This window comes from Anomaloglossus baeobatrachus, chromosome 8, assembly GCF_048569485.1.
Source record: "Anomaloglossus baeobatrachus isolate aAnoBae1 chromosome 8, aAnoBae1.hap1, whole genome shotgun sequence".
Classification (NCBI taxonomy): Eukaryota; Metazoa; Chordata; class Amphibia; order Anura; family Aromobatidae; genus Anomaloglossus; species Anomaloglossus baeobatrachus.
In genome coordinates this window covers 119352336-119378382 of record NC_134360.1, presented here as the reverse complement: position 1 = coordinate 119378382, position 26047 = coordinate 119352336, and the positions used below count along the sequence as shown (strand labels likewise).

The following is a 26047-nucleotide window of genomic DNA, read 5'->3' as shown; positions in this document are numbered from 1 at the left end:
AAATTGGTTTGTGCACTTTGTTTTCACCCGTTTGGTTTGCTCTAGCTGCTCGGACAGTTCCTCTACAGCTTGGGAATGTTTCTGTCTAAGCTCCTGGATTTGTGCTTCATGTACTCTGGCTTCTTCATCTAAGCTTTTCTTTAACTGGGTCACCTCTTGCTCCCGTTTTGAACTAAGAAATATGATGTATTATAAACATTTATGAAGACCATGCATAATTGAACATTTTGATGAGTTTTTGCAGTTATACCGGAGTTCTTGTTGGGCTGCTGTAGAGTCAAGAGTATCTTCAAGTTCTGTCTTAAGAGCCTCAAGCTCTTCTCCTAAATCCCGCTTTTGTTTCTCAGCCTTGCTGCGAGCAGCTCTCTCAGATTCCAGGTCTTCCTGTAGTTCAGTTATCTGTGATTCAAGCTCCCGAATCTTCTTAAGAGCCATATTCTTCTGTGCGGACTCTTCCTCTACTCTATATAAGTTTTAAGCAACATAACTTAGCACATTTAAAATAACTTTATATTGGTTTCAAATATAGCCTTTACAAAAACAAACGTTGGTTCATGCTCTTGTCAAACACAAAGATTGGCTGACCTCAAAATACCTTTCATGCAATAGCACCTCTGGCCATATGGCTTTGATTGGCCAGGATTGAAGATTACTGTATTTTCCCACGTATAAGACGACTGCATGTATAATACGATTCCCAACTTTTGCAGTTAAAATATAGAGTTTGGGATATATCGTAAGCCGACTCGAGTAATGTGCTCATTGTTTAGTAATGTCCCATGCTGTAATGAGCCCATTGTTTAATAATGTCCTCCTTCTGGTTCTTTACTACAGTTGAATACTTTACAGCGCCACAAAGCATTCAACTGCAGTAAAGCCATGACATCCTGCAGCGGCCGCTCCGTGCACTGGACGCTATCACAGAGGTGTCTGTGTGCCTGCGGACTGCAAGAAACAGCTGGAGGCACTGTGGTAACGGAGGACAGGGGAGAAAATCTTTTATTGTGTGTAAACAACGGCCCCGTCCACTGCCGTATAAGACGACCCCTCGACTTATGAGAAGATTTTCAGGAGTTAAAAAGTCTTCTTATACGACGGAGAACACTGTAGTTAGAATGACCTTAAAAGGGAACCTGACAACAGGTTTTTTCCTTATGAGCTGCGGCAACCGCTAGCGAGCGGTTCTATACTGCATTCTAGAATACTGTATATAAGAGCCCAAGCCACTCTGTATTACATAAACACCTTTACTGCAGGCACACTTTGGTCTGACCTTAGCAGGGCAGATCAGAGTACTGTAACGCGCAGGCACAAGGAAAGGTCAAAGACCGCCTGTGTATGCGCACCACAATAGTTTGATCTGCCCTCAACCAGGCAGATTAGTGGGCATGCGCAGGAGCACAATGGAGCAGCTGTGTGGATGACGTAGGAGGCTTGGAAGGAGAACAGCGATCACACAAGAGAGGAGGCGCCAGACCGAGAACAGTGACGCCCATCAGACTGGACATAATATATTGTATATACACACACACACACACACACACACACACACACACACAACCCCCCCTTTCGAAAGGCAACTACACGAGAGGGGAGAATGCGCATCTCCAGCAACAGGTGAGAAAATTTCTCTTAACTCACCTTGCAGACCTCATGAGTGTACTTTCATTTCAAAAGGGGGGGGTTGGGCTGTCCCAGTCTAGACACCTAATGATGATCGCCATCTCGCATGAGATAAACGTCCTAAGAGATCCCACCTGGTCATTTTACCTTAAGCTGTCTGTATAACTTTAAATGTAATGAGTTTTGTTTTTTTTTGTCTGTCCTGTGGAAAAAGTAGAAGTTCCAAGTTTCGTTTTCCTTGAGTCAACGTTAGAGGAAAATGAGGAAGTTGTTATATACGCTGACTTCTGGTATGATCCAGGTTGTATGGATATATGTGTAAGCGAGTTCAGACACCTGCATGGTATAAATAGTGTCTGCATTTTAGGTCATTGTGTTTACCTGTTGAAATGTCTGTTTGAAGCAAGCAGAGCTGTTAGTAGAAAAACAGGAAGTTCTGTGCTCCGCTAGTGTTAGAGCAAAAATGAGGAAGTGTAAACGGTATACTTGCAGTTGTTTCTTTGCGTGAAGAAAAAAAAAAAAAAAAAAAAAAGGAAACTTGTACTTTGTAGTTAACTGTTCAGGTGGCAGAAGGTATACTGCCATATACACCTATGAGTGACGTGTCATCAATAATTGATGTTTGATAAGGCTTGAACCTGGTCTTCAGGGATAGAAGATTTGAAGGGGGGATTTTCTATGTACAGGTGCAGTGTTATGGAAGGAAGGTAGGGAAGCCCTGACTGTTACCTGGTACGGTTTTCCTGCTAAGCAGTGAGTTGAACGTTGTATGTGTACTCATTGGTCTTGTTTTAGTGGATGTCAATGTACAGTGGTACCTCGCATAACGAGTAACCCTCTTAACGAGAATTTCGCTTAACAAGCAAAGCTTTCTGTAAATTTGTAACCCGCTTTATGAGAAAGTTTTGCTGTACGAGCGAAATTCTCACCGCTCACACTTCCGGTTCAGTCCATCCACCGCGCTCTGACCCGCACTTTCAGTCCACACAAACACACACATGTACGCACAAACATACACGTACGCACAAACATACACGCACGGACACACATACAGTATTATGCTAACCTTACCTTCCGTTCCACCGCCGGTCTCATGGTTCTTGTAGTTCCAGGGTACATCGCGACGTCCTCGCGGCGAACTACAAGACCCAGGAGGCCTGCGATGGAACGGAAGGCAAGGTGGGCATATAATATGACATATGTTTACCTTTCGTTTCATCGCCGGCCTCCAGGGTGCTGTAATGCGCCGCTCCGCTCCAGTCCACGCTGTGTATCTGCATCCATAGCGACGAGTGAGGAACTTCCTGTCATCGCTAATGAAAGGCAGAGCGCTGGCCAATCAGAGGCAAGCGGCTCTGCCTTTGACGTCAGCGCTCTGGCCGGGAACTTCCTGCCTCGTCGTTATGGTAACGCGTTACACAGCCCGGCCCCGTACCAGATAACAGCAAGTCCCAGCAGACCGGCGATGGAACGGAAGGGAAGGTGAGCATATAATATGCGTGCGAGATTGTGCATGTGTGGAATGATAGAATAGGGGACCAGGATGGGACATTTTAGAAGTTGTGGAACGGATCGTCAGCATTGCAATGATTTCCTATGGGAAATCTTGCTCTGCTGAATGAGTACCGTATTTTTCGGACTATAAGACGCACCCTGGTTTTAGAGGAGGAAAATGGGAAAATAAAACTTTAAGCAAAAAATGTGGTCATGACACACTGTTATGGGGCGAGGATCTGCTGCTGACACTGTTATGGGGGTAATGTCCCCAAATTCTCTACTAAGGTACCCCATCCTGGTAATGATCCTCCTGCCTTGTATATGATCCTGCTATAAACCCCCATCCAGCCTGTTCACATACCCCCCCCCATCCAGCCTGTTCACATACCCCCCCATCCAGCCTGTTCACATACCCCCCCCCATCCAGCCTGTTCACATACCCCCCCCCATCCAGCCTGTTCACATACCCCCCCCATCATCCAGCCTGTTCACATACCCACCCCCATCCAGCCTGTTCACATACCCACCCCCATCCAGCCTGTTCACATACCCCCCCCCATCCAGCCTGTTCACATACCCCCCCCCATCCAGCCTGTTCACATACCCCCCCCCCATCCAGCCTGTTCACATACCCCCCCCCCATCCAGCCTGTTCACATACCCCCCCCCCATCCAGCCTGTTCACATACCCCCCCCCATCCAGCCTGTTCACATACCCCCCCCCATCCAGCCTGTTCACATACCCCCCCCCATCCAGCCTGTTCACATACCCCCCCCCCATCCAGCCTGTTCACATACCCCCCCCCCATCCAGCCTGTTCACATACCCCCCCCCCCATCCAGCCTGTTCACATACCCCCCCCCATCCAGCCTGTTCACATACCCCCCCCATCATCCAGCCTGTTCACATACCCACCCCCATCCAGCCTGTTCACATACCCACCCCCATCCAGCCTGTTCACATACCCACCCCCATCCAGCCTGTTCACATACCCCCCCCCCATCCAGCCTGTTCACATACCCCCCCCCATCCAGCCTGTTCACATACCCCCCCCCCATCCAGCCTGTTCACATACCCCCCCCCCCATCCAGCCTGTTCACATACCCCCCCATCCAGCCTGTTCACATACCCCCCCCCATCCCTCCTGCTCATATACGGTACTCCCATCCTGCTATATGCCCCCATCGTGCTCATATACCATCCTGGTATATGGCCTGTATCCTATAGCACAGAGAAAAAAAATAAACGTTTATACTCACCTTTTCCTCACTCCCTGCAGCACCGATCATATCTTCCTCTCTGGCACGCTGACCTGTGTGTGTGGAGCCGTTCCCCTGCTGCATCGCGATATCTTCCTGTCTGTGCCGATCAGCTGACCGGCTCAGCACAGATCAGGTGACCGGCACAGACAGGAAGACGCGATGCTGCAGTCGGCCGGCTCCACACACGGGGACGGGTGAGTGTACTGATTCACTGCACCCCGCGCTGGTAATGACGCGCGGGGGGCAGTGAATACAGCCGCACATGATCACTCCAGGCTGTAATTGCCAGGGGTGATCATGCGGCCGGCTCTTTACTATCCGCTCGTCCCCGCTCGTCCTCCCGCCCACCTGTCAGCGCCGGCTTCAGCGCTGAGAGATGGGCGGGAGGATGGGCGTGCATATGTAATGAGCGGGCACACGTGGTCACGAGCAGGCGCTGCTGCTGCCTGCTCGTGCCCCCGATGACCTGCAGCACCCTCATTCCCGGCCGCAGCCCTGTAGTCAGACCATAAGACGCACCCCCAACTTTCCCAACATTTGGGGGAAAAAAAGTGCGTCTTATGGTCCGAAAAATACGGTACCTTGATTACCAAGCAAATGTGGAACACCGTAGGAAAGTTGAAATTGAAAAGAAAAAAAAAAAAAAAAGAGAAGTGTTAGTTTTCTATTTGAAAATCTGTGAATGAGGTCAAATTAGACCAGCAAGTTTAATTTTAAGTGACACACGCATGTTGAAAAAGAATGGAGAATTCTCCCAAGGAGGGAGAGTAGATGAGAATCGATTTAAAGGTACAGGATGTGATATGGAATGTCAAGGGAAGTGAAAGTATTGAGATGGTTTGAGGAAATGTAAGTCTGAATCTAGTAACTAAACTGTGTGTATTTTACCTGTCTGAAAACGGCTTCTCCAGGCCCATTATTAGAAGCAACGCCCTCCACCCTATAAACTATCCCATAGGTTGGACTAGTGTACTGTCTGTGGAGCAGTGTCCACGTGAGCTCACCCCATTATTTCCTGTCCTGAATGTAGATTTTTGTCACTCTGTTTTGCCCAGCCCTGGGTGGGGTATGGTATGGGGATATTATGTCAGGGTCTGACAGGAGACAGGAATACGCTGGAGGCTCGACCCTGACCACCATTAGGTCTACCGTCGAGATGAGGGCGAGCACAGAGATCCCTATATAATCCATATTCCCAGTGACCGATTGAATACCTCCTGAATGTAAATGGCACAACCCATGTCCCTCCCTCTCCGGCCTCTTCAGACGCCATTTTTGGCCAACACCTTCCTCTTTTAGCGTCCGTTTTAACTCAGACACTACATAGTTCCTCTTGACGCCATTTTAGTCTGGCCGACACCCAGCTCCCTTTTCCAGCCGCCATCTTAGGACCCAAAGCCACTGCTCTTTATTGCTGATGCAGCAGAGGCTCCACACTATGTTTTTGGTCATATATTTAGTTGTGCCCCATTGTGTTCCCACTAATGAACCTTTACAAAGGACATTGCTGATAATCCTGTGGAAACCTTACCCTTCACTTTTACATGTTTGTTTTTGCTGTACCTATTAAACAATTTATTAGACCATATAGACTGCTCACTATTAGACCTGGTGGACAGTGAATATTTTTTCTGCCTATGGCAGTTGCTGCTTAGCCTAGTTTTGAGATATTCTCGCTTGTATGTTATCCTGCCTGGTATCTTGCACAAGAGTTCCCTGATCTAGAGGGTGGAGGATAGTCTGGTCATAAGGGGATTTCGATCATCAGGAGTTGGCATATATTAGGGTTTTTGTTGGCAGCACCCAGTGATCCTTTGTGTCTTAGTTAGCAGGGTTTGTCAGGAGATAGGGATACGCTGGAGGCTCGGCCCTGACCACCATGAGGTCTACCGTCGGGATGAGGGAGAGTGCAGGGTCCCCAGTTACAGGGTCAGCACAGGAGAGGTAGAGTAGGCACGTTCCACTGCTATTTCTAGTTGTGTGTATATAGTCAGGGGGGTTGCTGCTTGCCAGTTACCAAACACTCTTGTGCTCTTTTTTTCCACGGGGTTTTAGGGGATCTTAGTTTTAAGAATTTCCGTGTTCTCCTGACCCTTACAAGCCTGGGTATAGTACTTTGCATCAGGTCTCCGAGAGCCCATATGCAAACTACAGCTGGTAACTTCTGATTAGAGTGAAGGACCAAGACACCCTTCAAGTGGCAAGATGTATGGCAATTAATCTAGCAGCTTACAAGATCACCCCACATACAGATGTGCTGCATTCACAGCCACCTGAAGAGTATCAACACGTCATCTCCAGACCAGAAGTCATTCTACCTGTTTGCCATGGAGGATGACAGCAGCCCTTTGAATACTACTCAGCCAGATTGAACACCTACCTAAAGCACCAGTTGAACATCAATGCTCGTATGACATCACTGCTCCCTAACAAAGTCACCATCTCCCGGTGTGCGGTCCTTAATCCTGCTACAATAATCCCTCTTCCAAGGGAAGCAGGGGTATGTGCTCTCACTGAAGCCTGCAAGATGGCAGATAACATCTACTCTGTATGGAAGACAAGACACTTGATTACCGCCAATGGAACTGTACGCCACCATGAGGCCATAGAAGAACTGATGGAAGCTTTGCTATTGCCAGACAGTCGCGGTGAGCAGGGTTGAGGCCTACATTGGAGGAGTCAAGAGAAGCAGTAAGAAGTGCCCTCACTGACAGAACATCCAAAGAAGCACCAAGACCACTTACCACAGAAACAGTCAGTCAATCTGTGCCTTTTGAATGACGCCAATGTGAAGAAGCAAGGAAAGATGGAAAGTCTTGAGAAAACATTGTCCTGATCCTACAAGAGCAAGTCTCAGAAGAAGAAGAGGACTGAGATCGGGAGCCCACAGCTGCACCCTGAGACCATAGGAAGTAGCAAGTGACCTGCTTTTACTGCCAGCCAAAGAGATATGGCAGGCCTTAGACACAGAACTGATCCTACACACCCCATACCAGCCACAGAATAGAGGGAGAGTTAGGAGGTTGGGGCAGTGTAGAAAGCAAGGGCATGAGAGTCTTCCTCTTGCATTGTTCAGTGTCAGACACACCCCAGCAGGGACCACTAAGTTGAGTCCCTATGAAATACTGTTTAGAAGAAGCCCCAGATACTTTAACTAAACTTGTTTAACTAAACATTTGCCTAATATTGAAATTTGGATAATTGCCATGTTTGACTTTTTGTGTGTGGGTTTCTTGTTTTTAGAAAGCTTTCAATAAGAAAAAAAAAAAAACTTAACATTTTTTATATACCACTGTCAGAGGTTCTGCAGTGATCTAGACACACAACTCCTTAAGCTTAACATGCATGTTGCTGCTATATCCTTTTACAGCATCACAGAAATCACTTAAAAACGCAAAAAACACACACACGTTAGAGTACGTGTGTGTGTGTGTGTTTGTGTAAGTGTGATCACTCATTGGATCACTAAAATGGAATTTTGAAAAAAGCTCGGTATATGTGATTTTGAAGCTTTTTTGCAAGCATTACTCTTACACCATTGCATATTTAGGCCACAGTATAAGGCCCTGTGCGCGCTTGCAAAAGGAATTTTCTTAAGAAAATTCTGGAGGCTCAGTAAGATTTCCGCACCTACGGGAAAATACCGCACCAAAATCCGCATCCATATCCGCATGCGGTATGTTGCATTTTGCTGCGGATTTGGTGCAGAAATGCCGCAGCCAGCGTCGGACTGGCTACTGGAGGAATCTCCAGTAATACCAGGCCTGGCCGCGGTTACCGGCACTGAACTCCGGAACGCTCACCGGAGCTCTCACCTGAGCTCTGGAGTGCAGCCTAGACTAAAACTGCGAGCACCGAGTGATTGATTCCCCGACGATTGCAGTTTAGTTCAGGCTGGCTGATCTCCGGAGCTCAGGTGACAGCTCCGGAGTGCAGCCCGGCCTCTCTACAGCTGTCACCTGAGCTACAGAGATCAGCCCAGCCTGAACTAAACTGCAATAGTCAGGGAATCAATCACTCGGCGCTCGCAGTTTAGTCTACGCTGCACTCCGAAGCTCAGGTGACAGCTCCGGAGTTCAGTGCAGGTAACCGCGGCCAGGAGTGGTATTACTGGAGATTCCTCCAGTCGTCAGTCCTGCAGCTACCTGCGGAAAAGAATGGACATGCAATTGTTTTTGCTGCGGGAATCCCGCAGCAAAACATGCAGCTGTCAAAATCCGCCTAGTGCGCACAGCTTTTTTTTCCCCATAGGATTTGCTGGTGAATCACTGCAGAGATGTTATGAACACATTTTCTGCAGCGAAACATGCAGCAAATCCACGGGAAAATCTGGCCAGTGCGCACAAGGCCTTACAGAACACAACCTTTAGGCTATGTGCGCACTGGAAAATGGAATTCTCTCGAAAATTCCGCAGGTATTCAAAGATTACCGCACCCGCGGTAAAAAACCGCGGCAAACCGCACCCGAAAACTGCATGCGGTTTGCCGCGGTATTGCCGCGTGCGGGTTGGCAAATGTGCTTTATTGTATTCAATGCAATAAAGCACATTGAAAAAAAAAAAGAAAAAGAAGGGAATTTTGTTACTTACCGTAAATTCCTTTTCTTCTAGCTCCTATTGGGAGACCCAGACGATTGGGTGTATAGCACTGCCTCCGGAGGCCACACAAAGCATTACACTAAAAAGTGTAAGGCCCCTCCCCTTCTGGCTATACACCCCCAGTGGGATCACTGGCTCACCAGTTTTAGTGCAAAAGCAAGAAGGAGGAAAGCCAATAACTGGTTTAAACAAATTCACTCCGAAGTAACGTCGGAGAACTGAAAACCGTTCAACATGAACAACATGTGTACCCGAAAAACAACCAAAAATCCCGAAGGACAACAGGGCGGGTGCTGGGTCTCCCAATAGGAGCTAGAAGAAAAGGAATTTACGGTAAGTAACAAAATTCCCTTCTTCTTCGGCGCTCCATTGGGAGACCCAGACGATTGGGACGTCCAAAAGCTGTCCCTGGGTGGGTAAAGAAATACCTCATGTTAGAGCTGCAAAGACAGCCCTCCCCTACGGGGAGGCAACTGCCGCCTGCAGGACTCTTCTACCTAGGCTGGCGTCCGCCGAAGCATAGGTATGCACCTGATAATGTTTGGTGAAAGTGTGCAGACTCGACCAGGTAGCTGCCTGGCACACCTGTTGAGCCGTAGCCTGGTGTCGTAATGCCCAGGACGCACCCACGGCTCTGGTAGAATGGGCCTTCAGCCCTGATGGAACCGGAAGCCCAGCAGAACGGTAGGCTTCAAGAATTGGTTCTTTGATCCATCGAGCCAGGGTGGCCTTGGAAGCCTGCGACCCTTTGCGCTTACCAGCGACAAGGACAAAGAGTGCATCCGAGCGGCGCAGGGGCGCCGTGCGGGAAATGTAGATTCTGAGTGCTCTCACCAGATCCAACAAATGTAGATCCTTTTCATACCGATGAACTGCATGCGGATAAAAGGAAGGCAAGGAGATATCCTGATTAAGGTGAAAAGAGGATACCACCTTAGGGAGAAACTCCTGAATGGGGCGCAGCACTACCTTGTCCTGGTGGAACAACAGGAAAGGAGCTTTGCATGACAGCGCTGCTAGTTCAGACACTCTCCGAAGAGACGTGACCGCTACCAGAAATGCCACTTTCTGTGAGAGTCGAGAAAGTGACATCCCTCAGGGGCTCGAAAGGCGGCTTCTGGAGAGCAACAAGGACCTTGTTTAGATCCCACGGATCTAACGGCCGCCTGTACGGAGGTACGATATGACACACCCCCTGCAGGAACGTGCGCACCTGAGAAAGTCGCGCTAGACGCTTCTGAAAAAACACGGATAGTGCCGAGACTTGCCCTTTAAGGGAGCCGAGCGACAAGCCCTTTTCCAACCCAGATTGCAGGAAGGAAAGAAAGACAGGTAACGCGAATGGCCAGGGAGATACTCCTTGTGCAGAGCACCAGGATAAGAAAATCTTCCACGTTCTGTGGTAGATCTTAGCAGAAGTGGACTTCCTAGCCTGTCTCATGGTGTCCACGACCCCTTGGGGTAATCCTGAAGACGCTAGGATCCAGGACTCAATGGCCACACAGTCAGGTTCAGGGCCGCAGAATTCCGATGGAAAAACGGCCCTTGGGACAGTAAGTCTGGACGGTCTGGTAGTGCCCACGGTTGGCCGACCGTGAGATGCCACAGATCCGGGTACCACGACCTCCTCGGCCAGTCTGGGGCGACGAGTATGACGCGGCCGCAATCGGATCTGATCTTGCGTAACACTCTGGGCAAGAGTGCCAGAGGTGGAAACACATAAGGGAGCCGGAACTGCGACCAATCTTGCACTAAGGCGTCTGCCGCCAGAGCTCTTTGATCGCGAGACCGCGCTATGAAGGTCGGGACCTTGTTGTTGTGCCGAGACGCCATTAGGTCGACGTCCGGCACCCCCCAGCGGCGGCAGATTTCCTGAAACACGTCCGGGTGAAGGGACCATTCCCCTGCGTCCATGCCCTGGCGACTGAGGAAGTCTGCTTCCCAGTTTTCTACGCCCGGGATGTGAACTGCTGATATGGTGGATGCGCTTTCCTCCACCCACATCAGAATCCGCCTGACTTCCTGGAAGGCTTGCGGACTGCGTGTCCCTCCTTGGTGGTTGATGTATGCCACCGCTGTGGAGTTGTCCGACTGAATTCGGATCTGCTTTCCTTCCAGCCACTGCTGGAAGGCTAATAGGGCAAGATACACTGCCCTGATTTCCAGAACATTGATCTGAAGTGTGGACTCCTGCTGAGTCCACGTCCCTTGAGCCCTGTGGTGGAGAAAAACTGCTCCCCACCCTGACAGACTCGCGTCTGTCGTGACCACTGCCCAGGATGGGGGCAGGAATGATCTTCCCTGTGATAATGAGGTGGGAAGAAGCCACCATTGCAGAGAGTCCTTGGCCGTCTGAGAAAGGGAGACTTTCCTGTCTAGGGAAGTTGTCTTCCCGTCCCATTGGCGGAGAATGTCCCATTGAAGTGGGCGCAGATGAAACTGCGCGAACGGGACTGCCTCCATTGCTGCCACCATCTTCCCTAGGAAGTGCATGAGGCGCCTTAAGGGGTACGACTGACCCTGAAGGAGAGACTGCACCCCTGTCTGTAGTGACCGCTGCTTGTCCAGCGGAAGCTTCACTATCGCTGAGAGCGTATGAAACTCCATGCCAAGATACGTTAGTGATTGAGTCGGTGCCAGGTTGGACTTTGAAAAGTTGATGATCCACCCGAAAGTCTGGAGAGTCTCCAGCGCAACATTCAGGCTGTGTTGGCATGCCTCTTGAGAGGGTGCTTTGATAAGTAGATCGTCTAAGTAAGGGATCACCGAATGTCCCTGAGAATGCAAGACTGCTACCACTGCCGCCATGACCTTGGTGAAAACCCGTGGGGCTGTCGCCAGACCAAATGGCAGAGCTACGAACTGGAGATGGTCGTCTCCTATCACGAAACGTAGAAAACGTTGGTGCTCTGTAGCAATCGGCACGTGGAGATAAGCATCCTTGATGTCTATTGATGCAAGAAAATCTCCTTGAGACATTGAGGCAATGACGGAGCGGAGGGATTCCATCCGGAACCGCCTGGCGTTCACATGCTTGTTGAGCAGCTTTAGGTCCAGAACAGGACGAAACGAGCCGTCCTTTTTTGGAACCACAAAGAGATTGGAGTAAAAACCTTGCCCTTGTTCCTGCAGAGGAACAGGGATCACCACTCCTTCTGCTTTTAGTGAGCACACCGCTTGCAGAAGGGCATCTGCTCGGTCGGGATGTGGGGAGGTTCTGAAGAACCGAGGCGGAGGACGAGAACTGAATTCTATCCTGTACCCGTGAGACAAAATGTCTGTTACCCACCGGTCTTTGACCTGTGGCAGCCAAATGTCGCAAAAGCGGGAGAGCCTGCCACGGACCGAGGATGCGGAGGGATGAGGCCGAAAGTCATGAGGCAGCCGCCTTGGAAGCGGTTCCTCCGGTTGCTTTCTTGGGGCGTGAATGAGCCAGCCAGGAATCTGAGCTCCTTTGCTCCTTCTGAGTCCCTTTGGACGAGGAGAATTGGGTCTTGCCCGAGCCTCGAAAGGACCGAAACCTCGACTGCCACTTCCTCTGTTGAGGTTTGCTTGATCTGGGCTGGGATAAGGAGGAGTCCTTACCCTTGGATTGCTTAATGATTTCAGCCAATTGTTCACCAAACAGTCTATCTACAGATAGTGGCAAGCTGGTTAAACATTTTTTGGAAGCAGAATCCGCTTTCCATTCCTTTAACCACAAGGCTCTGCGCAAGACAACAGAGTTGGCAGACGCAATTGAGGTACGGCTTGTAGAGTCCAGGACAGCGTTGATAGCGTAAGTCGCAAACGCAGACATTTGCGAGGTTAGGGACGCTACTCGCGGCACTGCTGGACATATGATAGAGTCCACCTGTGCCAGGCCAGCTGAAATAGCTTGGAGTGCCCACACGGCCGCGAATGCTGGAGCGAACGACGCGCCGATAGCTTCATAGACAGACTTTAACCAAAGGTCCATCTGTCTGTCATTGGCATCTTTAAGTGAAGCCCCATCTTCCACTGCAACTATGGATCTAGCTGCAAGCCTGGAGATTGGGGGGTCCACCTTTGGACACTGGGTCCAGCGTTTGACCACGTCAGGGGGAAAGGGATAACGTGTATCCTTAAGACGTTTGGAGAAACGCTTATCTGGGTAAGCATGGTGTTTCTGGACTGATTCTCTGAAGTCAGCGTGGTCCAGAAAAGTACTCAGTTTAGGCTTGGGATACCTGAAATGGAACTTCTCCTGCTGTGCAGCTGCCTCCTCTGCAGAAGGGGCAGGGGGAGAAATTTCCAATAGACTATTGATGGCCCCTATAAGGTCATTTACCATGGCGTCACCATCAGGAGTATCCAGATTGAGAGCGGTTTCAGGATTAGACTCCTGATCCCCCTCCTCTGTCTCATCATGTAGAGACTCTTCTCGCTGAGACCCTGATCCGCGTGATGACGTGGAGGGTCTCTCCCAGCGAGCACGCTTAGGCTGCCTGGGACTGTCATCTGAATCAGAGCCGTCAGGCTGAGATGCCTGGGACCCCCTTGAAGCACGGATTAACTCCAACTGAGGGGGACCGGGGAACATTGCCGCAGCAGTGTCCATGGACTGAGTAACTGGCCTGGCCTGCAAGGTCTCTAGGATTTTTGTCATAGTGACAGACATCCTGTCAGCAAAAACTGCAAACTCTGTCCCCGTCACCGGGACAGGGTTCACCGGCGACTCTGCCTGGGCCACTACCACCATAGACTCCGGCTGACGAAGTGGCACAGGGACCGAACATTGCACACAATGGGGGTCATTGTAACCTGCCGGTAGATCAGCCCCACAAGCGGCACAAGCAGCGCTCACAGCCTGTGTCTTGGCACCCTTGCGTTTTGCAGATGACATGTTGTCGTCTCCTCAGAGCAATTGGGGTATACAGCCAAGAAGCGACCTTACAGTGCAAAATATATATATATATGGTACAGAAAAAAAGTACACAAATATAACACTGTGGCACTAGTGGGGCCAGCACTTAAGTGCTGCTTACCGCCCGCTTAACGCGGGTGTGTGGTCGCCAGAAATCCCTTGTCTGGGTCTCCCAGAGCCTGTGTCCGTTCTCCAGCCAGACTGCATGTAGGAATGGCTGCCGGCGTCCTGTGGAGAGGGGCGGGCCCTGGGCGTGTGCAGACAAAGAGCGGGAAACCTGCGTCCCACTGTGCTCAGTGAGAGGGCTGGAGCATGTAAATAAGACTCCAGCCCTCGGCGCTGATGAATCGTACAGCGTCTCTCCCTTGCCCTGATTGACAGGGTGGGGGCGGGAACGAAGCGGAGCTAGGCCGCAGAAGCCGGGGACTAAATTTATAAGCGACGCCGTCGTAAAAGCACGGTCGGCGCTAAGTCCCCGGCGCACTACAAGTCGCAGCCGCGCCGCCGCTCTAGGGGCGGCCGGCGCGGCAGTCCCCAACACAAAGTCACTCAGAAAAACTGTAGTGACTGTAACCCCAGCGCTCAGCGCTACTGTCCCCGGCGCACTAGCACACCCAGCAAGTCTGGAGTGTGCGCGGCCTGTACATACGGGGACACAGAGTACCTTAATGTCGCAGGGCCTTGTCCCTGAACGGTACCCAGCTCCGTATCCAGCAGGTTCCATGGGTCTGTGGATGGAGCCCGGCCTCAGGGCTTGGGGGCCGGTAAGATCCCACTTCCTCAGAGCCCCTCAGGGGGATGGGGAAGGAAAACAGCATGTGGGCTCCAGCCTCCGTACCCGCAATGGGTACCTCAACCTTAAACACCGCCGACATAAAGTGGGGTGAGAAGGGAGCATGCTGGGGGCCCTAGTATGGGCCCTCTTTTCTTCCATCCGACATAGTCAGCAGCTACTGCTGACTAAACAGTGGAGCTATGCGTGGATGTCTGACCTCCTTCGCACAAAGCAGAAAACTGGTGAGCCAGTGATCCCACTGGGGGTGTATAGCCAGAAGGGGAGGGGCCTTACACTTTTTAGTGTAATGCTTTGTGTGGCCTCCGGAGGCAGTGCTATACACCCAATCGTCTGGGTCTCCCAATGGAGCGCCGAAGAAAAAATAATTTCCTTCTTTTAGATAGATAAAGAGACAGAAGAATAGATAGAGGGATAGATAGACAGAGGGATAGATAGAAGGATAGATAGAGGACAGATCGCTGCATTTCCCACGGTCGGTAGTGAGTTCACATTACCGGCCGTGGGAAATGACCGGTAATTACCTCTGCTGTCTCGCTGCGAGGCTGCATTCATTCAGCGCTGTGTCAGTCGCGGCTGGATGCAAGCATCGCAGGACGTGGATTACGCCGGAGCTTTGTTTCGGGAGGGGTTAATAAAAGTGTGAACGAGGCTTGTTTGTGTTTTATTTAAAATAAAGGATTTTTGTGTGTTTTATTCACTTTACTTACGGGTTGATCATGTCAGCTGTCACAGACGCTGCCATGATCAAGCCTGGAGTTAATGGCGGTGATCCGCCACCATTAACGCCTTGTATTACCCTGACTGCCACTGCTACACGGCTGCAGGAAGAGCAAGGGACACGCCGGTACTGCCGCATAATGCATGCGACAGTCCCGGGGCAGCTGCGGCTGATATTCTCGGCTGCGGGAGGGGGAGTGAGGCGGGGGACATTAACCCTGCCCCTCTCCCTCCCCAGCCTGAGAATACGGGGCCGCCGCTGTGTGCTTACCTCGGCTGGAAGGCAAAAATACAGCGGAGCCCACGTGTTTTTTTTTTCTATATTTCCGTTTGATTTCTATGTGTGTTCTATATGTCTGTGTCTGTGTTCTATGTCTGTGATGTCTGTGTGTGAGTGTGAGGTGTGTGTTTACTCTCTGCACGGCTTCCTCTTCCTGTAATGACATCACTTCCCTGAAAAACTGCAGGCAAGCGATTTACATTACCGCAGGTAAACCGCGAAATACCGCAGGGAATAACGCAGGAAAACGCAGTGAACCACACAGAATTTGCTGCCTGCATTATTCCCTGCGGGATTTCACGATTACTTTGGAGTCAATGGAGTGAAATCCCGCAGCGACGTGCGGAAAGAATTGACATGCAATTGTTTTTGCTGTGGGAATCCCGCAGCAAAACATGCAGCTGTCAAATTCCGCCTAGTGCGCACATGATTTTTTTTTCCCATCGGTTTTGCTGGTGATTCACTGCAGAGATGTTATGAACATTTTCTGCAGCGAAACATGCAGCAAAACCGCAAAAAATCCGCAGCAAAATCCGGTAAGTGCGCACAGGGCCTTAACATTCCATGCTGGACAAAGTGGGAAAATTATTACACAAAAATAATTTTACGGTATTTCACTTCATTAGGCAAGAAGGAATCTTTCCTGTTCACAAACAAGATTCAAGTTGCCTTACAACCCCTAACTTTTCCAGTTTGTACAACACCCGTTACTTTGCATCTATGCTACTGAAATAGGGATTCTGTTTGGAGAGAGTGTGGCATCTCCTGAGTCAGCTTGCTCCCATGCAAGGTAATGCTGCCACTGAGCACTCTGCTGTTTAGTGCACTCTCCCTTGCATTTTGGCATTTCAATATGATTAGGGCGCTTCCACACCCTCCAACTCATCCCCAGGCAAAAGCCTTATTTCAATTGCATTCAGGATTGCTGCACAACATAATGAAGTGAATTGCAATTATTTCAAAATAAACTATAAAATGTTAAACCTTTAAAACGCCTACAATTTTAAAACCTAATGCCCATCCTACTCCTGCTGGAGTCCCCAGAGAGGAGTGGTTTAAACAAATGTCTTAGCTACATAGTGCTACTTAACAGGAGCACTGGCAATGGTGATCGCAATTGCTGCGTGTGTACTAGCAGAGCAGAGCTGCTAGGTTCTAAGACTTGTCACTGTAGTGGACAGTTTTCCACTGTAAATTGGACTTCAATAATCACCTCAGATGCACTGTAAGGGTAAGAAAACAGCAAGAAAACTAAGCAAACTGTATGCGGGGGTATGGGGGGGGGGGGTAGATTGCATTCCACTTGGACCAATTTTACTCTATCGGCCTGTTTTGTTCTCAGCCCTAATCGGACCGAGAAAACAGTCACAGCATGCTGTGGGTGGAATTTGACTTGTTTTTACTCGTACCCATTCAAGCCTATGGGTGCGAGAGAAACATCGCACTGCACTCGCATTACACCGGTGTAATGCAAGCGCAGTGCGAGAATCGTATCAGCTGACAATGGGGAGATTAATCCCTCCTCCTCCGCTCTAATCGCAGGATCGCAGCACAGTCATTACACTCAGTTTACACTCCAGCACAACGGGAGCCATGTTTTATGTGATTCCCAGCCTTAAAAGCACAAACTGGTGAGAAAACAGAAAAAATAAAAAGTTTGCAGGAGAATTTATGATCTTTTGGAGGAAAGAAAAAAAAATAAAAATTACCATCTGGTGCACAAATACAGCAAGTTCCATTGATGAAAAGTGAAAAAAAACCCTCAAAACCCACATAGAACATGTCTAATTGAACTGAAGAATGTTGTTGCCAGGTAAGCTTTTCCTACACCACCATTATTGCTGTAAAAACAAAAATGCACGGCAAAACCACATGGTTACAAATTGTTAGCGTTTTGCAAACGTTTCTGATGATTTGTTAAATAAAAACGCAGCTCATGAACTTCGTTCCAGAATGACAAAATCAATGCTGGAGTGATTTTGGCATGTCCGTGTGTCTGGCTCACCCTCCAAGCACTTCATACTCCCAGATCACCTACGCTGTTGTCACACTGCTCTCGCAGCCTCCTTACCTACCCGCTCATTAGCCTCATTACATATTTGCTGCACCCACTCATTAGGCTCATACATATTCACTGCTTACACGGTCTGTGATTGGCTGCATTCAGACACGCCTGCATGCTGAGTGACAGCTGACTGCAACCAATCACAGCCGCCGGTGGGCAGGTCTATATCATACAGTACAATTAAAAAAAACAAAAAACAAAAAAAAAATAAAAACACACCAAAAACACATTTCCAAACTGTGACAAGGTGCAGTTTTGGTTGCAGTTTGTGTGCAGGAAAAAATGCAGTGTGGGCATATAGCCTAACGAACGTCCAAAAACAAAAATGGGTTGCTTCTTTAAAAGATATGTCAGCAGGATTATACCCCATAACCATTTAAAACGTGCATGAAGCTCTTTCAAAGACAAGTCCAGCAATGTCTGTTCTTCCATTACTTAGAAACCAGTGAGTAAATTGATATACAAATGAAGATGAAAAACTACTTCTAGATCTGAAGCGTTTTATTACTCCAGCTCTATTCCCAACCCATTGATTGTCTGATAGCCTCTTTGCTGTTTTGACTTCGGGGCAAAGGAATCTGTCAAGCAGAAGGGTCGACACTGGGCAGGAACAGAGCTGGAGGGACAGAGGTATTCAAATGCTCATTTCTCAGTAACTTAGGAACAGATTTAAACAGGTACATGCACATGCACATAACATGGCCAAAAGACAAGTCCAGCAATATGTAGTTTGGGGTGTGAAATTCTGCGTTTATTTTAACGTTTAATCCTTTAAAGGGAATCTCCTACAAATCTTTTCAGATGTGTTATAGATTTAAAAGTAACCCGACAGACAATACATGCTGTATGATTTCATGCAGGTATGTTTCATTTTTCAAACACCACAGCGTTTCAGAGTAAATTTAAAACCTTGCGGGAACCTAGGTGCATTGGGGACTACTGGGAATTGTTTGTTCCTGGTGGAGTTTACCTGGAAGCTACCTCTGAAAGATTATTATCTCCCCCCGTGCGTGTGTAGGGAGACCTCCAGTGACAGCAAGCGAACAGATGCTGTTGGGGACCTGTCCGGCTAGTCTCCTGTGCGGCTTGGTCCCTGGTAGCTTTAAAGTATGCTTCAGTATTTGAAACTCAATACATTGCTAAAATTATACTTTTTTTCTTTTTAAATTTAAAAATTATAAAATACAAACCATGAACAGTGGCTTTGTCTAGAACTAGTAAAAGTCGAGCAGAATGTTCAGGTTTTTGTGGGTTTATTTTACACGGTATAGCTAACCTTGCAAGGGCAGCATGTAATTCTTCCTCCTTTTTCGCTAGTTGCATCTTCAATTCTACAATTTGTGCTTGCAGCTCTGCAATTTGATCGTGTAAGTCTGTAGAGTCTCCCTCTAACTTGCGACGTGTCTTCTCTAGCTCCTGGCGCTGCTTCTCCTCACGACGCAAACGTTCTGTAAACACATTTGTCAAAAAGGAAGAAAAAAAAAAAATAATGTTAGCTATCCCATCAAAATACATTTTTTACCCATAAAAACATCTTCTGAAGTGAGGTAGGTGGTGAGCTCTTCATCAATGGAAATCTTCAAGTGGAAAATAGATAAACATAGCTGGGATGATTTAGGAAACCTGCACTCGCAGGGGGTTGACTCAATGGCCTTTTAAGTCCCTTCCAACACTACTATTCTAAGAAATAGAAGAAAAATCGGCATAACCAGAATAAGTTGTATTTTTATTTTGTTTCCACATAGAATTAAAAAAGTCCATCCAAAAAAAAAAAAAAAAGAATTTTGTTACCGTAAATTCTTTTTCTTATAGTTCCATATTGGGAGACCCAGACCATGGGTGTTTAGCTTCTGCCTCCGGAGGACACACAAAGTACTACACTTAAAAGTGTAGCTCCTCCCTCTGAGCTTATACACCCCCTAGTAGCCAGTCCTAGCCAGTTTAGTGCAAAAGCTGAAGGAGAATAGCCACCCACAAGTAGAACCGAGTAAGAACCGGAACCACCGGAGACTCTGTCCACGACAACAGCAGGTGATAACACACGGAACAAGAAAATTGCCAACAGGCAACAGGGAGGGAGCTGGGTCTCCCAATACGGAACTATAAGAAAAATAATTTACGGTAAGTAACAAAATTCTCTTTTTCTTTATCGTTCCTTTGGGAGACCCAGACCATGGGACGTTCCAAAGCTGTCCCTGGGTGGGAATAAACAGAAAAAAAACTAAGAAGTAGGCGGAGCCTAACTTCACAAGTGGGCGACAGCCGCCTGAAGGATGCGTCTGCCCAAGCTCGCATCTGCCGAAGCATGAGCATGCACTTGGTAGTGCTTCGAAAAGGTATGCAGGCTAGTCCAAGTGGCAGCCTGACAGACTTGTTGAGCCGTAGCCTGGTGCCTAAAAGCCCAAGAGGCACCGACAGCTATGGTCGAGTGTGCCTTGATCCCCGGCGGGGGAGGCACCTGAGTACTCTGGTAGGCGTCCGAAATGGTCGATCTAATCCAACGGGCCAAGGTCGGCTTAGAAGCAGAGAGACCCTTGCACCGCCCTGTGGTTAGCACAAAAAGAGAGGTGCACCGCCTAAGCGCAGCGGTGCGAGACACATAGATCCGGAAAGCACGCACCAGATCTAGAGTATGCAGCGCTTTCTCAAAGCGATGAACAGGGGCCGGACAGAAGGAAGGCAAGGAAATATCCTGGTTAAGGTGGAAGGGAGAGACCACCTTAGGAAGAAAGTCCGGGGTCGGATGGAGAACTACCTTGTCTTGGTGAAAAACCAAAAAAGGTGACTCCGAGGAGAGCGCAGCCAAATCAGAGACTCTCCTGAGAGAAGTTATGGCAACTAGAAAGGCCACCTTTTGAGAAAGACTATACAGCCCCTAAGGGGCTCGAAAGGGGGTTTCTGCAATACCGTGAGGACCAAGTTAAGGTCCCAGGGATCCAAGGGCCGCCGATAAGGCGGAATGATGTGAGACGCACCTTGCATGAAGGTGCGGACCTGAGCCAGCCGGGCGAGACGCCGCTGGAACAGCACTGATAGAGCTGAGACTTGTCCCTTGAGAGAGTTGAGGGACAGTCCTAGCTGCAGACCGGACTGTAAAAAAGACAGAAGGGTCGGCAACGAGACTGGCCAAGGAGAATGGCCGGAAGAGCGACACCAGGACAGGAAAATTTTCCAAGTCCTGTGATAGATCTTGACGGAGGAAGACTTACGGGCCAGAGTCATAGTGGAGATGACTTCAGGAGGAATACCAGAAGCCGTCAAAATCCAGGACTCAAGAGCCACGCCGTCAATTTGAGTGACGCAGAATTCGGGCGGAAAAACGGACCTTGCGAGAGCAGGTCTGGACGGTCCGGAAGATGCCACGGCATCTCCACGGACAGTTGGAGCAGGTCCGGATACCAAGCTCGCCTGGGCCAGTCCGGTGCAATGAGGATGACTCGACGGCCCTCCATTCTGATCTTGCGCAGGACTCTGGGCAAGAGAGCTAGAGGGGGAAACACGTAGGACAGACGAAACTGGGACCAGTCTTGAACCAGAGCGTCCGCGGCGAAGGCCTGATGATCGTGGGAGCGAGCCACGTAAACCGGAACCTTGTTGTGAAGGGATGCCATTAGGTCCACGTCCGGAGTGCCCCACTTTCAGTCAATCTGCCGCAACACTGCCGGGTGCAGGGACCACTCGCCACCGTCCACGGATTGACGGCTGAGATAATCTGCCTCCCAGTTTTCTACGCCAGGGATGTGGACTGCGGATATGGTGGACTTGGAGTCCTCCACCCATTGAAGAATGCGTTGGACCTCCAACATTGCCAGGCGGCTGCGTGTCCCGCCTTGGTGATTGATGTAGGCAACCGCTGTCGCGTTGTCTGACTGGACTCGAATGTGCCTGCCCGCCAACAGGTGGTGAAAGGCTAGGAGAGCTAGAAGCACAGCTCTGGTTTCCAGCACATTGATTGAAAGGGCTGACTCGGACGGAGTCCAAGTGCCCTGTGCTCTGTGGGGGAGATGTACCGCTCCCCAGCCGGATAGGCTGGCATCCGTGGTGAGAATCACCCAGGATGGAGTCAGGAAGGAGCGCCCTTGGGACAGGGAGAGGGGTCGGAGCCACCACTGAAGAGAGCTCCTGGTCCGTGGCGACAGAGCCACTAACCTCTGTAAGGAGGAAGGCCGCTTGTCCCAACAGCGGAGAATGTCCAGCTGCAGAGGACGCAGATGGAACTGGGCAAAGGGAACCGCCTCCATGGAGGCCACCATTTGACCCAGCACCTGCATCAGACGCCTGAGGGAATAACGGCGGGGCCTCAGGAGAGAGCGCACCGCCAATCGGAGTGACAGCTGTTTGTCTAAGGGCAACTTCACAAGTGCCGGCAAAGTCTCGAACTGCATCCCTAGGTACGTGAGACTCTGGGTCGGAGTCAGAATGGGTTTGGGAAGATTGACAATCCACCCGAATTGGGCTAGGGTGGCGAGAGTGAGCGAAACACTCCGCTGACAGTCTGCACTGGATGGACCCTTGACCAGAAGGTCGTCCAGATAAGGAAGCACTGCTAACCCCTGGAGGTGCAGGACCGCAATCACTGCCGCCATGACCTTGGTGAATACCCGAGGGGCCGTGGCTAACCCGAAGGGGAGAGCCACGAATTGGAAATGATCCTCTCCTATCGCAAAACGTAACCAACGCTGATGTGACACTGCGATTGGCACATTTAGATAGGCATCTCTGATGTCGATGGACGCCAGGAACTTCCCTTGGGTCATAGAGGCAATGACTGATCGCAGAGACTCCATGCGAAAATGCCGCACCCGGACATGCTTGTTGAGAAGCTTGAGATCCAGGATGGGCCGGAAGGTACCGTCCTTTTTTGGAACTAGGAAGAGATTTGAGTAAAAACCTCTGAACCGTTCCTGAGCGGGAACTGGGACAATCACTCCGTTTGCCTGCAAGGACGCCACGGCCTGCGAGAAGGCGGCGGCCTTGGAGCAGGGGCGAGTTGAGAGAAAAAAATCTGTTTGGAGGGCTGGAAGAGAATTCTATCCTGTAGCCGTGAGATATGAGGTCTCTCACCCACTGATCGGAGACTTGCTTTAACCAAGCGTCGCCAAAGTGGGAGAGCCTGCCACCGACTAAGGATGTGGCTGGAGCGGGCCGAGAGTCATGAGGAAGCTGCCTTAGTGGCAGAACCTCCTGCGGTCTTCTGCGGACGCGCTTTTGGGCGCCAGTTGGATTTCTGATCCTTGGCTGAGTTAGCGGACGAGGCGGAAGGCTTAGAGGATGACCAGTTGGAGGAACGAAAGGAACGAAACCTCGATTGATTCCTACCCTGGGCGGGTTTCCTGGTCTTGGTTTGTGGCATGGAAGTACTTTTCCCGCCAGTAGCTTCTTTAATTATTTCATCCAGCTGTTCACCAAACAGCCGTGAACCAGCAAAAGGGAGCCCAGCAAGAAACTTCTTGGAAGAAGCATCTGCCTTCCACTCTCGAAGCCACAAAATCCTGCAGATAACAAGAGAATTATCTGAAGCCACCGCAGTGCGGTGAGCAGCCTCTAGCATGGCAGACATGGCATAAGATGAAAAAGCTGAAGCCTGAGAAGTTAAGGTAACCATCTCAGGCATAGATTCCTTGGTGAGGGAATGCATCTCCTCTAGAGAAGCAGAGATGGCTTTGAGAGCCCACACTGCTGCAAAAGTCGGGGAAAACGCGGCCCCCGCAGCTTCATACACAGATTTGGCCAGAAGGTCAATCTGACGGTCAGTGGAATCCTTAAGTGAGGTGCCGTCAGCCACAGACACAACGGTCCGGGCTGAGAGCCTAGACACCGGAGGGTCTACCTTTGGAGAGTGAGACCACTCCTTGACCACCTCAGGTGGAAATGGAAACCGGTCATCAGAACCACGCTTTGGAAAGCGTTTGTCAGGGCAGGCCCTGGGTTTGGTCACAGCGGTCTGAAAACTGGAGTGGTTAAAGAACACACTCTTTACTCTCTTAGGCGAGGTAAACTGATGTTTTTCTGCCAGAGAGGGTTGCTCCTCTGACACTGGCGGATTGAGATCCAGCACAGAATTAATAGAAGCAATCAAATCACTAAGATCTGAGTTACCCTCAGAGAAATCGATGGGATACATAGCCTCCGAGCCCCCAGTGAGGGCATCCTCCTCATCTTGAGAGTCAGCTCTTGAGACAGAGCCGTGGGATGGGGAGGGGGAGGAAACCCTGCGCCTTCTCTTAGAAGGACGGGGTCTGGGATCAGATGATGAATCCTCCGTGAGCTCAGATGGACGGAGGTCAGAGGATAGGAATCCTCTGTCAAGAGTATTAGAGGCACCCTGTGAGGGGGGCTGATGCATATTCATCAAAGTCCTGGACAAAAGTCCCATGGACTCAGCAAATGACTGGGATATGGACCTAGAAAAGGACTCTACCCAGGCCGGGGGTTCAGTCACAGGTGCAGCAGCAGCCTGAGAGACCACTGGGGGTGAGACTCTAGGCTGTGGCACCAAGTTAGAGCAACCATCACAGTGTGGATAAATGCTCGGCTCAGGCAGCAGGAGCTTACATGCAGTGCATGCAGAATAAAGCTTTGGAGCCTTGCTCCTTGTGTGAGACATGCTGCTGGAGTGGGGGCTTTGCAGAGAATGAACCCCAGGGAGAATATACAGAGGTCCACAACCGGAGACCGGCTGTGGCTTACCAGACCGCTGAGCGCGGTGTTGTGTGCCCTCCAGATCCCGAAGCCCGGTCCCCCAGTCGCAGCACCTCAGCAGAGATGCAGAATGCACGATGTCCCAGAGCAGAGTGAACTCTGCCTGAGAAGAGGGCGTTCCTATAAAAGAGCGGGAACTGGAGGGCTATAGAGACCTGCAGGGAAGGAGGGAGGGACGCCCCAGCAGTGGGGAGTGTCCCTCCCCTGTGTAGAACGGCCGCCGGGAGGAGCCGAACCTGTCCCTCTGCATGAGTGACATGCGAGGGCAGGAAAATGAAACTAGGCCTCCGGCGAAGCCGGGGCCTAAATTTAAGCGGCGAGGCCAACAAGCAGGCACCATCGGCGCGGTTCTCAGGCAAAAGCTAGAGAACCCGCCGGAAAAGTTAAATTACATACAGCATACTCTCCCCTTACAATAAAGAACCGGGACCCCCAACATAAACGTCTCAGGTACTTAGCTGCTGAGACGCAGGGCCATGTCCCTGGGGATGAGTGCTCCGGTCCAACAGAATCCTCAAGGGGCTGTGGATGGAGACCGGACTCCTGCCAGGCATGGAGACCGTGCTGGCTCCCACTTCAAGCCAGAGCCCAGAAGGGATGGTGAAGGAGCGCGGCATGTAAGGTTGCAGCCTTGTAAATCAACCTTAACAACACCGCCGACACAGTGGGGTGAGAAGGGACATGCCGGGAGTCCAGACATGGACCCGCTTTTCTTCAAACTCTTGCCAAAAGTCAAACAAATCAGATGAGAATGCATGTGTGGATGTATGCCTCCTGACACAAAGCAATAAACTGGCTAGGACTGGCTACCAGGGGGTGTATAAGCTCAGAGGGAGGAGCTACACTTAAGTGTAGTACTTTGTGTGTCCTCCGGAGGCAGAAGCTTAACACCCATGGTCTGGGTCTCCCAAAGGAACGATAAAGAAATGACTGATGCGTTTCCGATGCAGAAGAGAGTCCTTAATCGTGATTAAAGACGCTCTTTTGCGTCGGAAACGCGTCAGGGTCTTATTTCTTGTATAGACTTTTTTTATTCTATGTGGAAATCAAGCGAGAATACATTTTATTCTGGGTGTGTCGATTTTTCTTTATGTTATAGTCCATCTGGTGGACTTTTAATCGTTCCACTCCGTGGATGTATGGTGACTCATTCCATTAGGTGTGTCATCTCCTCTACCTTCCATTCTATGAAGTATTTATGATCCACACTTTCCCTGCCTACTGTTTTGTGAAATAGGATGATCACCAATATCAACCATTGTACACTTTTAGTCCACCTCACCTGTAGTTCTTTTGACAAACCATAAGAAATTTTCATCCAAATTCTGATATTTAGGATTTGAGGACAAGCTTCCAGGCCAGCACTTTTTCTAAACTCCTCCAATATCCTATTCCAAAAATATTTTTGGATAAAACACAAGATTTAAAAAAGTATAGGAATATTTTCATTTTCATCCTCAAACCATGAATGTATTGGTCAAAAACTAGACTCCCCGTTAAGCGGACCAAACATCAGCATTTTCCTATATAAGGTGCAGCCAGTGCAGTACTGGCACTATCAGGCACATTGTGTACCGTATTTTTCGGACTATTAGACGCACCGGACTATAAGACGCACCCTTG

General features: G+C 49.8%; 1 protein-coding gene across 1 annotated transcript in view; it reads right to left on the bottom strand.

The window, feature by feature from the left end:
- MYH9 (myosin heavy chain 9) overlaps positions 1-26047 on the bottom strand; it is a 329257-nt gene that overhangs the window by 62385 nt on the left and 240825 nt on the right. Inside the window, exons 25-27 of the mRNA XM_075321969.1 lie at positions 18999-19170; positions 251-463; positions 28-172 (exon numbers count right to left, since the gene is read on the bottom strand). Of these exons, the coding sequence (XP_075178084.1) occupies positions 28-172; positions 251-463; positions 18999-19170 (530 nt within the window). The remainder of the gene's footprint in view (positions 1-27; positions 173-250; positions 464-18998; positions 19171-26047) is intronic.